The sequence below is a fragment of the Podarcis bocagei genome (assembly GCF_964188305.1).
Source record: "Podarcis bocagei genome assembly, chromosome: 5".
NCBI classification, from domain to species: domain Eukaryota; kingdom Metazoa; phylum Chordata; class Lepidosauria; order Squamata; family Lacertidae; genus Podarcis; species Podarcis bocagei.
This window is the reverse complement of record NC_138129.1, coordinates 58,465,143-58,477,687: the sequence shown is the minus strand read 5'-3', so window position 1 is coordinate 58,477,687 and position 12,545 is coordinate 58,465,143. Positions and strand designations below refer to the sequence as shown.

Below are 12,545 nucleotides of genomic sequence, written 5' to 3'. Positions count from 1 at the left end.
AGCAGGAGATCTGTGGGGTCAAGACAGGGGGGTGGAAGTTTTGAGGGTGTTCATGTGTTGACTCTAGTGAACACCTGGAGGCTGTGCTTCCCCTTCCATGCTTTCTGTGAAAATGGTGTGCCTTTCCAGCCCTTAGGTGTTCTGAAGGTAGTTTGAAACACAGGTGCAGCATGAACGTCTGATTTTGGGGGTCAACCTCTGATAACCATGGTATTGTGCGCATTGTACGGGTATCCTGTACTGATGCTTTTCTCAGCAACATATCATTGTGATTTGTTTACCAGCTGCATTTGCAGCATAATGGCTGTGATCCAGAAAGCAATGTGACCTGCTCCATGCACACGATGGATCATTTGTATTCCCATCTCTTCTGCTGCCCAAATTGAAATCCTCCTGGGCTGTCTGATAAGCTGCCTTTGGGAAGGGCTGAGGTTTGCAGTGTAGTGGACCTGAAAGCAAACATCTGTCACCCTTAAAGGAGCTGTATGAATCAGAGTCCATGACAAGGAGAATCTGCAGTAGAATTAGCTTTGCAATTGCCTGTCTTTCTGTCTTTTAGTGAAGTGGCTCATCGGCTGGGAGTCCACAGTGGAGGGGAAATCGCTACTGATAGTAAAGATTCCTTAGCTTTGCAGGAATATATTTGGAAGTGGGTGGGGGTGGGTATGCAGATAGGGAACCCTGAGAAGGGAATGGAAATAATTTGTCCCAACCACAAGGAGCTTCAAGACCCACCTCCTCACCAGTTGCTTTAGGGGGTGGTATGGGTCTGCCCTCTCCCTTTTCTTGAAGTAATAAGAATAATAATTTATCATTTATACCCCGCCCATCTGGCTGGGTTTCTCCAACCACTCTGGGCGGTTCCCAACAGAATTAAAAGCACATAAAACATATGGCAACTGTAAAAAAATTTACCTAACACCATCAGAATCACAATTGGCATGGAAGGGGTGTTAAACCTTGGGGGGGGGGGCGGACTCTCATACCCTAACGGTTGCCATGGGACAAAGAGAGACTGAGATGGCATTCAGGGTCTACGTTTCCAGCCCCGTGGGTTTAGTCTCTCTTCACCTGTTACAGTTATTGTTGAGGAAATGGTTCTTCCCACCGACAAATAGTTCAGTTCTCCATGTGCATTTGGAAGGTTACCACTCTTAGCATTGTTATTTACGTACAATAGTTCATGCATGCTGCAGGGTTCATTGAGTAAAAGGAATGGCAGGTTTCTGTTCTAAGGGAGATTTTGGTCTTTTAATGAAAAAGAGGAAAGGAGCAAGATTTGAGCATCCGTGTTTCAAATGAGTGCAGTTGCACATTTTTTTGCTTCATTTCGGATTGGCTTATGGAGGGGACTTGAGAGGCCATCTGTTTTCAATCATCATGCATTCAGCTGTGTTTCTTATTGGTCACAGAGATATACGCCTCTTAATACTGGAGCACGGCAGGTGGTCTATGACGGACAAATATGAGACACTTATGAAGGGCCTTTCTATAGATTCTCTACTATTGTTTGTGAAGGCTTTCAAATCCCAGCTTTTTGCAGAAGGCCTTGTCCAAGGAAACTTCACAAGCACTGTGAGTACAGATCTATCAGCTTCATCTGCCTCTCTGAATGATCCTTTATTTTGATGATTAACAGCTAGTAGTAGCATAGGCTTATTCATTTATGACTTGCCACGCTAGTACCACAGCAGAGCAGCTAGTGTTTGCAACCTCCATGTTGATGGTATCTGTTTGTTGTTGCCTTAGGACCAAACCTTGCAGAATAGAGTCCATCAAAAGGCTATGGCTAGCAAATCCACTCAACGTGAGAGAGCAGTTGTGCAGCTTCAAAGGAAGGCTAGTTTTCTGTGCAAGCAGTTAATGTGAAGTGAATTCATATTGCTATCTGTCCTCTGCTTGTGCTGGTCTAAGTACCTGGAAGATTCTCATGCCACTCTTGGAGTGATGACACTCTGCTTATATTGCATGTGTTTAGACTGATACATGGGAAAGTGTTTCCACATGAGACATCAGTCAGATTTCTTTGAAGTTCAGAGAAGGATTTGCAGGATGTTTCAGAATCCATGAAGCTTTGCTGCTGTAGTGTGCTCTCTCACAAAGTATTTGTTGTGTGGTCTGGGACAAAACAATTGGTGTTTACACAGAGTGGCCATTGGGTTGTCTCTTGGTCTCAAAGTTTTGAGGCAAAAAAAACCCCCAATGTAATACTGGAAGGGCTTTTTTTCATGGTCGGAAAGTATTCTTAATAGGCTTATGTAAAGGCCAGTAAAGAATAATTTGGAAAATGACTAAGGATTGTATATTGGTGGTAAGCATTAGTTGTTTCTTGGAGCCAGAAATCACAAATTGTTTCTATCCAGTTTATTTCTTCAGTGCTGAGAACACCAGATTTAAGTGTGAGCAAAGTACTTTAGTTTTGTGTGGACTAATTTTGGCATTGGGTACATATATTTAGAAATTAAAATACATATCATTTATCTTTAAGGAATCAAAAGAATTTCTGGATTATGTTGTTCAGTAAGTATATTTATGCATTATATTAGAATATATATTAGGCTGTGAGGCATGACCAAAACTTGAATGGAAGAGAGACCACTGAAAACTGGGACTACAAACCAGTTGAAAAGAATGCTAATTGATCTCGTGAATATGACTGATTACCCTATTAGATAAAATTATATATGAATAAAAACAGTATTCCTGAAGCCAGAAGCATATTCTCTTGGGTTTTAGGTGGCATACAAGTGTTGTAGCAGGTGTCATCTTAGAGGTGTTCCCACCTGTGTGAAAAAAAGGTAGCAGTGCCTCTCTTAGGATGGTGTTTATATTAAATACACACTATCTGATCAACTTGGACACTTGTTCTTCAGTTAAAAGGTTTTCTAAATGAATCTAACCAATTCATTTATTAAACACTGCAGCCCTATTACAAACATACCGTCTTCCTAAAATTAAGACCCAACCTATATGGGTCATCAGCAACTGCCTCAAATTTAAGTTTTTCTCTTAAGGGTTTTCATCGATGAGATTTTTGTATTTTATGAAATAGACATGCTCACGTGTTTATGATATCTGAGCCTAGATCATACTGTGTATTGGGTTAAGGAGTGAGTTGACAGCTGACACTTTGATCTGTGGACTTTTTCAGAACATTGAGATTCCTTCCTTTGGTACATCCCTGTCCAGTTCAGTTCCGGGTGATGGACTTGCCCGGTGCTCATCTGCTGTGCAAAGTGAAGACCCTGAACAAAGGGGATGCAAATTCTGAAGTGACCGTCTACTACCAGGTGCTGTGGTGCAAAGAGTGGGTGTATTAATTCCTTTATTGTGCATTTGCTCGTCATAGTATGTGACCCTCCTTTATAATTTGAGAACTTGTTTCATAAGCTGCACCGACATGGCAAATACAGTGGGCTTCTGCAAGCAGGTGGAAACTTTGCACGTGTAAACATGTAGCTAGGAATAACTTTTGCTGCTAAACTCTACTATAGAATGGAATCTAACATAGAAACTTTACAAGAAAGTGAGTGACATAAACATGCCAGTAGTTTGTCTATGGTGTTTACAAAATTCAGTAGCCATTTAAAAAGGGGGTATAGCTCAGTGGTAGAGCATTTGACTGCCATTTAAAAAAAACTTATCACATGGCAGCTTTAACACATAAGGAGCCTGTAGTCTCTAGCTGAGCGTTGCCATTGCCCTACAACTTTCTGGAAATCCCAAGAGGTTGGGGGGCCATGGTGACACCCTGTCCATTGTGTCTTCTATTTCTCTGTACGGGTAACTCACAACTTAACTCGCATTTAGCTTTTGCGCATGCAGCTTTACATGCTTGGCAAAAAATACAATTGAAATGGGGTGGCTATCTGGGGAAAAACACTTTGGCAATCCAACAACAACAACAACAACAATAATAATAATTAATAATAATAATTTCCCCAGCCACTCTGGGCGGCTTCCAATCAATGTTAAAAACAATACAACATTAAATATTAAAAACTTCCCTTAACAGGGCTGCCTTCAGATGTCTTTTAAAGAGAAGATAGCTGCTTATTTCCTTCACATCTGAAGGGAGGGCATTCCACTGGGTGGGCACCACCACTGAGAAGGCCCTCTGTCTGGTTCCCTGTAGCCTCACTTCTCGCAATGAGGGAACCGCCAGAAGGCCCTCGGTGCTGGATCTCAGTGGCCGGGCTGAACGATCCTACCTGCCATTGATCCTGATGTGTTTTGACTTTTGGAATTTGGCTTTTTGTGTTATCCCCGGAACATAACCCTAGGCAGTTTAAGTTGGAAGTCAGCTGTATTTCATAGCTGTTTCAGGAAACTGGTAATCCTCTCCTTACAGTGCAACTAGAAAACTTCTAACTGTGTAGTCAGAGCTTCCATGCGTTGTGTTTAGCATGCTTTACTCCCTACCCGTGCATCCTACTTCTTAGGTATAGGTGAGAGGCTGAAGTACCAATAGGGCCTTTTATTATCTATTTGTCATGTATTTGGTGATTTTGAGAATTTTAGCATCTCTTCCCACTTTGGAGATAAACATATAGCAGAACTTTAAAACCCAAGCCTTATAGTGAATGAATTCTTTGTTGCTGTTCCCTTTTAGTCCGGAGCTAGGAGTTTAAGAGAATATTCTCTCATGGAATTGCTTGTGGTAAGTTTGGATTGCTTTCTAAAAACTGAAATAGGTTAATATCTGACCTTTCTAAGTGCAACTATAAAAATCACAGCACTTGAGTGTAAATTCAGTTGGACAGCATAGTTGTTGCAAATCAAACCATAGAAGCCCATGTTTGGGATGTTTGTGCCGAAACTGTGCAGGGATAGTAGAGCGTGGATGGAGAGGCAAAAGGGTGATTAATATGGGAACTGGTTGTTATACAAGGGAAGGACAATGGCTCAGTGATAGAGTACATGCTTGGCATGCAGACAGCTTCTGGTTTGATCCCTGGTGTCTGTTGGAGAGACACCCAGGTTCTAGAGATCTGCTGCTAGGCAGTAGAGACAGTGCTAAACTAGTTAGACCTAATGGTTTGGCACATCATAAGGCCATTTCCTGTTACATGAAGCACACCTTCTTGACCTTTTTGAAGGGTCTTCCCAAATAATCAGTTCATTACATAGTCAATGTGCATTTCCAGAACACAGCCTACAACCTGATTGTTCACTTCCTGTTTTGTGAAGATTCAAACTTTCCTAGCACAGGTGGGACTAGACATAAGTGATATAGTGCAAGTGATATAGTGCAAATTTGGGGGGGGCAAGTATTTTGTATCTTAGGGTGACCAGCTGTTCTAATAACTGGCTTAAAAATATAAATCATTGCTTCATTTTGTTTCATTTGCCCTGAGCCTTAAATACTGCTTTTTATGTGGGAGGGAAAATGCAAAAATCTTGCTGTGATTGAAATACTTCGTTTCAGATGTACATGGAAGAGCCTTGTTTTGACTTCCTGCGAACAAAGCAGACCCTGGGGTAAGTTTCCATTCAGCTGCCCTGTGGAAGTGAGATGCGTCAAGAAGGATTGGAGTGATCCAATAGACAATGTGTACTTGAACTTTCAAGAAGCCTTTGATAAAGTTCCACACCAAAGACTCCCGAGTAAGCTTTAGCAGTCATGGGATGAAAAGGCAGGATCTCTTATGGATCAGTAAATGGGTACAGTATAGTATTCAGAGACTAGATGGACCATTCTCACAATGGGTATTGGTATTAGGGGAGAGCAGTTTCCAAACTGGGTGGATAAGCTTCAGAAAATGCAAATTTGGTTCAGTTTCTGTAAGTGAAAAGTGATGTAAATTGAGGCCAAAAAAGTCCATATAGAACTGGCAGTGACTGACCAGGAAAAAGATGAAAAGAGGTGAAAAAGTTGACCCTCCTGATTCCAATGGAATGGAGAGACCTGAGAGTCAATAGCAGATTGATTTCACCTCTCTACTTTTTATCTGTAGTAACAAAATTAAAAGCCAACACTAAAATGTTGAGGGTTTTTTGCAGTCTTCCTTCTTGATATTTTTTAGGTGGCATGTGTACTGATGAAGCATTGAGGACAGGAATCTTAAGTTAGCATTCTTAGCTCATTATTATAGCATTCACATGAAACTCGCTTAAGATGTTTTGAATCATGCTTACGGAATGCTCTCCTTTTTGCCTCCCCATCTTCTCTTTGGGCTTTAGATACCATGTGTACCCAACCTGCAGGAATACATCTGGAATTCTTGGTTTCTCTGTTACAGTAGCAACACAGGCAACCAAATACAAGTGAGTTGCACATTCTGTTAAAACTAATTTCACTGTTTTCATCAGGCCCTGTAAGCTCATTAGTTCTTCAGACATGACATTTTAGATACAGCATTCTCAAAACAAGAAATACAAACTCTGGCCTGCATATTCTAATGTATTCATCCTACAAAATAATATAATGCAATTTTTTTGGGGGGGGAGTGCAGTAAGTAAAAAAGTTTTTTATTCTATCTTGCCTATGCAACAGCCGCTTTTTTAATCATAAAAGTTTCCTTTTTTCTGTAACTGCCTGCCTCAGGACAGACATGGCCATGAGCTACTCATTTATTTGTTGCTTCTGCTCCACACACCTGTTTTTAAAATGTCTTTACATCGTATTTGACAGCACTGTGGCTTTGTTTTTGTTGTGAGAGTAGTTTACAGTATCTGTGCCATGTACCTCTCTACTCCAACGATAGGTACCCTGTAGCCTTCCAGAGATTGTTGGATTCTAACTTCCAGCCAGCATGGTCAGAGATCCTGGGAGGTGTAGTCCAACAACATCTGGAGAGCCACAGGCTATCCATCTCACCTTTGGTTCTGATAGGACAATGGTCTAGCCACCTCACTCCTGTTAACTTACATACCTACATGCTTACTCTTGGTTTAACTGAGTATGGACTGTCTGCTGCTGTAATGTATTGTAATTTATAAATAAGGATCAGTAAAAGAATTTTTTTTAAAAAAATCATGAACTGCAGAATGAGGAATAAATACTTGCTCTTTGTCTCCTTGTTTCTACATTCTTCCCAGTCCAGGGTCTTCCTGTGGTTATAAGAGTCTGACAGAAACAGCATGGGGTTGCCCTTCTCCTTCCACTGGAATTTAGTGATTGCCAATGCGAGCACTTTTAAGCCCAGTGGATGCCAATTAACTCCACATAGCTGGTTCAAATAGGGACCCTGCTGGCGCTAGGAGTATGTGTCTGGTTCATCCTGCCCCACCAGGCTATGGGCAGAACTTATGGCATGCTGATCTTAGCTCTCTAATGGGGATGTATTATAGTGAGCAGGCCACCTGTTCAGCCCAAATCAATACACAGGTGCCAACCCTGACTTACACTGCCTTGAGGCTTGGATGCATATGGTTGTTGTTGTTGTTTAGTCATTTAGTCGTGTCCGACTCTATGTGACCTCATGGACCAGAACACGCCAGGCACTCCTGTTTTCCACTGCCTCCCGCAGTTTGGTCATACTCATGTTGGTAGCTTCAAGAACACTGTCCAACCATCTCGTCCTCTGTCGTCCCCTTCTCCTTGTGCCCTCCATCTTTCCCAACATCAGGGTCTTTTCCAGGGAGTCTTCTCTTCTCATGAGGTGGCCAAAGTATTGGAGCCTCAGCTTCATGATCTGTCCTTCCAGTGAGCACTCAGGGCTGATTTCCGTAAGAATGGATAGGTTTGATCTTCTTGCAGTCCATGGGACTCTCAATAGTCTCCTCCAGCACCATAATTCAAAAGCATCAATTCTTCGGCGAACAGCCTTCTTTATAGTCCAGCTCTCACTTCCATACATCACTACTGGGAAAACCACTGGGAAAATGCATATGTTAGTGGCAGGATATTGAATGTGGACTGCAGGTAGCCCTGTCCTACTATTTTAAGGGTTAGATTAGGTCTCTTCCAACAGTAAAACTTGTCTAGCTTCTCCTTTATAACCTCCGCTGGTAATCAGCACCAGTCACAGGATTACTAATGTAAAATTAAGCCTTGTAAAGCAAACTTAGGAACTTATTTTACCTAGGAGTTACTTTCCTGGAATGCTGGATTGCAGCTCAATTTTCCCATGGTGCAGGAAATAGTTTCTCTCTACTCCCAATTGAGATGGTGGTTTCCACAAGGGAATTTGTTGTGGTTAACTGGTATTCACAGTTAACATTCTGATAACATTTAAAAGCAAAATTCTAGAGCAGTGCTCCAGTTTCTCAAAAATAGGCTTATACTTTTAGTAGAATTCAACTTCCGTTTTGTGGAACTAAACTCTTGAATGCAACAGCCACAAGGAATAGATGTTTGAATATAAATTGTTCTTGCTTTCAGCTCTGAACTAGTGGATAAGAAGATAGAAGAATTTCTTTTATGCTTTGAAGAAAAACTCAAACAAATGTCAGAAGAAGCATTCAAGACACAGGTAAGGGGTTTAATAAGATGCTTCTTTATTGGAAAACATTTCTGGAAAACTAATAAAAGGACAGCTTGATCAGGTCATGCTCTTCTGTATATCCATCTATGTGCCAGTAATAGTTTCAGGTTTGTTTTATTTATCTGAGGACCAGAAACTTCACAGCTGGTGATTTGCAGAAATCAAAGAGGAGTATTTGTCTGGTGGAGCATTCCACTGCCATAAAATGCCTAGGTGTGCAAGAGTCCTCTTGCTGCCTTTGTTTTTGATGATGTGAGTAGAGGACATACAGACTAAAAAAAGGAAACCTAGCTCCAGGCTACCTTACATTGTAACTACTCTTTTTGCTGTAGTGTGCTCAGCAAATAATACATACCTTACTCAGCCATATACCAGCTTCTCAAAATTGTCTTAAGTAAAAGTAAAGGGACCCCTGACCATTAGGTCCAGTCGTGACCGACTCTGGGGTTGCAGCGCTCATCTCGCTTTATTTCCGAGGGAGCCGGCGTACAGCTTCCAGGTCATGTGGCCAGCATGACTAAGCCGCTTCTGGCGAACCAGAGCAGCACACGGAAACACCGTTTAGCTTCCCGCCAAAGCAGTACCTATTTATCTACTTGCACTTTGACGTGCTTTCGAACTAGGTTGGCAGGAGCAGGGACCGAGCAACGGGAGCTCACCCCCGTCGCGGGGATTCAAACCGCCGACTTTCTGATCGGCAAGTCCTAGGCTCTGTGGTTTAACCCACAGCGCCACCCGCGTCAAAATTGTCTTACTATACTATAATTTCTTACAGATATATGGCTGGAAACATAAGGTGGTGCTATGAACATGCATCAGCAAGGAGATAGTTTAGTCCATATGTTCCACTCATTTACTTAAAGTATTTTTATATTTCTTTTCAATAAATTCTCAAAGAGTCTGAGAACTGTACTGCAAGTGGCCAGAATTGAGCCAAGAGAAGAATTAGTGTGAATGGGGCATCTTCAGTATTTTTTGTAGAAACGGTGACTGTGTGTGATTAGCGTGGCTTGTCTTTTCTACCCCAGGTCACAGCTCTCATTAAATTAAAAGAATGTGAAGATTCTCATCTTGGTGAGGAGGTAGATAGAAACTGGACGGAAGTAGTGACTCAGCAATATCTGTTTGACAGACTAGTCCGGGAAGTAAGTGACTTCTTTTTAACAGCAGAATTCCTGCGTGGTTCAGGTTTCTAAAATCTCTTCAGACTAAGGTGAATCCCCAAGTACTCTAAATAAATGTATCTAATGCTACTGGAATTATAGCCATTATGGTGCCAGTGTGTCCACAAAAGGTCTCAGTAAGCACCCCTTCATAAATCCACATACATACATTTGCACTGGCTGGGCTTCTCTGACATTGAGCATGCTATGCTTAACAAGCTAAACAGGACTGGACAACCTACCCTCCATCTGTTCTGTTAATAATAATAATAATAATAATAATAATAATAATAATAATAATTAATTTATACTCCGCCCATCTGGAGGAGAGCAACAGTTTCTCTTTGTGAAGAGTATGGTGGTTGCTAATGTAGACCCCTTTTTTCCTACTGATGCGGGGAGCATGGGCACACAATTTATTGTCTTTTTTAGCTAATGTTAGCGGTCCTGAGAAGAGCAACTCAAAGGCATCCACTTTAAATATTTACAGGATTGTATCCCAGCATTGACCTTGAACAACTGCAAAGGTCTATGAGCCAGCAGAATGTTTCTGCTAATTTATTTAATTCAAAGCCCGCCTTTTTGCAAGGAGCTCAAGGTATAGGATTTCCCCCTTCGATGGAAGGGGAAGAGTTTTTGCCAATTTACTGTTCTCCCTGGACCTCTGATGTTCTAGAACTGATTTTGAGGGTACATTTGGAGGCTGCAGGGGAAGGGTAAATTGGCCCAAAAAAATAAAATTCTTCACTATCTGTTAGTGAGAAGAATGATGGTAGGTTCAACCAACTGTATTCTGTACAGAGTTCACGGATAAAAGAAAATGGCCGATGCTTTGGGCTAATTTAGATACAGTACAGTAGTTGCATGTTAAGTAGGGTGTTATCATTTTAAACTATTCCATCTTTTTCAGATTGAAGCTCTAAAATCTCTTTCACAGTCAGAACTAGTTGACTGGTTTCAAGCACACAGAGGTAAAGAAAGGAAAGTGCTTAGTGTACATGTGAGTATTTATGCTTTTAAAAATGTATTTGTCAGGGTCAGCCGAGACTAATCTGTGTTGGAAGTACCTGGCTTAGAGGCTGAGCACATATTTGTTGTTTCTGCAAGGCTAGAAAGAAGCATTCAATCTACCCCCACAATACTTGTTTACTTATGGATTGTGTATTTTGGTGGGGGTGCTGGGGGTGGACAAGTAGGTACAAGGCATTTGAGCTTCCAGTAAACAGTAGAAGCAACCAAAAGGCTCACTCAAAGGTTTAGCGTTACAATCCTGGTTCTGTAGTAGCTTGGATGCAGAATTGTATATATGCAGAGCAGCTGAGTAAAGAGCACTTGTAGGAGTCATAGATCATGCAGGTACCCATGCCTGGTTTAGGGTGAATTTAGGAAAGTGAATCATAGTTATGGAGATAAGGCTGCATTTTGTTTGTTGTGAAATTTATCAGCTGGTAACTTTGCTATTTTGAAATTGCAGGTGGTTGGATTTGGAATACATGAAGGTGATACAGAAGCTTCATCTCTCACTAATGTTCACAGTCCCTCATGCAATGAAATACCTCAGCTAATGTTTTTGGACTCTTCGTCTTTGACCGATATCACTTGTATCAAGGACATCAAAGTGTATACATCAGCACTCAATGTTCTCCCATACCATAAGATATTAAAATAACTCATCTCGGAGTGCTATAACGTGTAGTACAAGTTCTCTACTGAGCAGCTTGGGGAGTCTGCTTTACTACAATGAATCCAACCTATCATGCTTTCTGGAAAATACGTAGCATAATACCTTCCACTGTCTTAAGTAATCTGCTACATGCATGTCCTTGAAGAGAGAAGGCATAAGCAAGTGTGTTCTTGGTGAAGTGGGTAAAATATAGGAAGATTAAAATCTTACATCAAAATAAAGGGCTGGACCCACCAGCAATCTAATGTATTAGGTCTTTTTGTTTGGAGTGCTATTTACGTAGATAAAATGGGGTCAAGTTGAAGTATCGGGTATCAAGTCCCCAAGACATTTTGTGTTTTGTTTGGGGAACAGAAGTGATTTAACAGGATTCTCTGGAGAGGAGTTGATTCCTTAATAAATCTGCCTGTCTGTGACAACATCCTTGGCCTTAAAAAAAGGAAATAAGAACCATTTGCATGAGAATTCAGGATGAGTACTCAGATACCATGTGCAATAAACTAATGAGATCTCAAGTTCTGGTTTTTTATGTACAGGCTGTTAGATGGACTGCAGAACCCCTTAACTTTGCATTAACTTTAATTTTAGAAAGTGTAGCCCTTGTTGAAGGAAATGCAATGCTGTTAATTTGATTACAAGTTTGGAAGACAGCCTACTTCAGCTCACAAGACCCTCCCTATATAAACAACTATATATACAGCTCAGGCCCCATAGATTTAGATTTTCTAAATTGATTGCCTGCAATGGGACACATTCAAATGTGGATTCTCCTGTGGATAACAGTTTGTCATATAAAGCTTTACAAAGACCAAACCAAGCCAGACAGTTCTACTGAGTTTTTAAGGGAAAGGAGAACTCAAGACAGCCCATTCTGTACTGAGAGAATGGGTGGGATAGGGTGCCTAGGGCAGGCTAGCCTATCTGCAGCTTCTATATGCCAAAGCAACACCAGTGCATTCAGCTGGGGTTGAAGAGGCTCTATAGGCAAAGTAATGTACACCTTCTTACCCAGTCAGTCCCCGTCCTCCAGTAGAACAACAGTAAGCGACTGGACAGAAGGAAGTGATGCCTCAAATAACCCTACCACCCATTTTCAGTGCAGAGTAGGGGTTGTCTGGCTCCATCCCACCTCAGAGAATCTGCTAAACCCAAAACACAAGCTTGCATATGCTATATAGCCCCATTATACAAAGACTATAAAATGAGGCAGTGATTTTGCACAGAATTTAAGAGCAACCCATGACAACTCTTAATCAGCTTGCTTCACCC

The 12,545-nt window shown here is 41.4% G+C and overlaps 1 protein-coding gene across 1 annotated transcript in view; it reads left to right on the top strand.

Annotated features, from left to right (window-relative positions):
- Positions 1-11,791, top strand: part of NRDC (nardilysin convertase) — a 29,840-nt gene extending 18,049 nt beyond the window's left edge. Inside the window, exons 22-31 of the mRNA XM_081193142.1 lie at positions 1,413-1,575; positions 2,489-2,520; positions 3,152-3,290; positions 4,613-4,660; positions 5,429-5,481; positions 6,184-6,267; positions 8,327-8,417; positions 9,458-9,574; positions 10,503-10,592; positions 11,067-11,791. Of these exons, the coding sequence (XP_081049268.1) occupies positions 1,413-1,575; positions 2,489-2,520; positions 3,152-3,290; positions 4,613-4,660; positions 5,429-5,481; positions 6,184-6,267; positions 8,327-8,417; positions 9,458-9,574; positions 10,503-10,592; positions 11,067-11,261 (1,012 nt within the window). The 3' untranslated portion in view covers positions 11,262-11,791. The remainder of the gene's footprint in view (positions 1-1,412; positions 1,576-2,488; positions 2,521-3,151; positions 3,291-4,612; positions 4,661-5,428; positions 5,482-6,183; positions 6,268-8,326; positions 8,418-9,457; positions 9,575-10,502; positions 10,593-11,066) is intronic.
- The last annotated feature ends 754 nt before the right edge of the window (positions 11,792-12,545 follow it).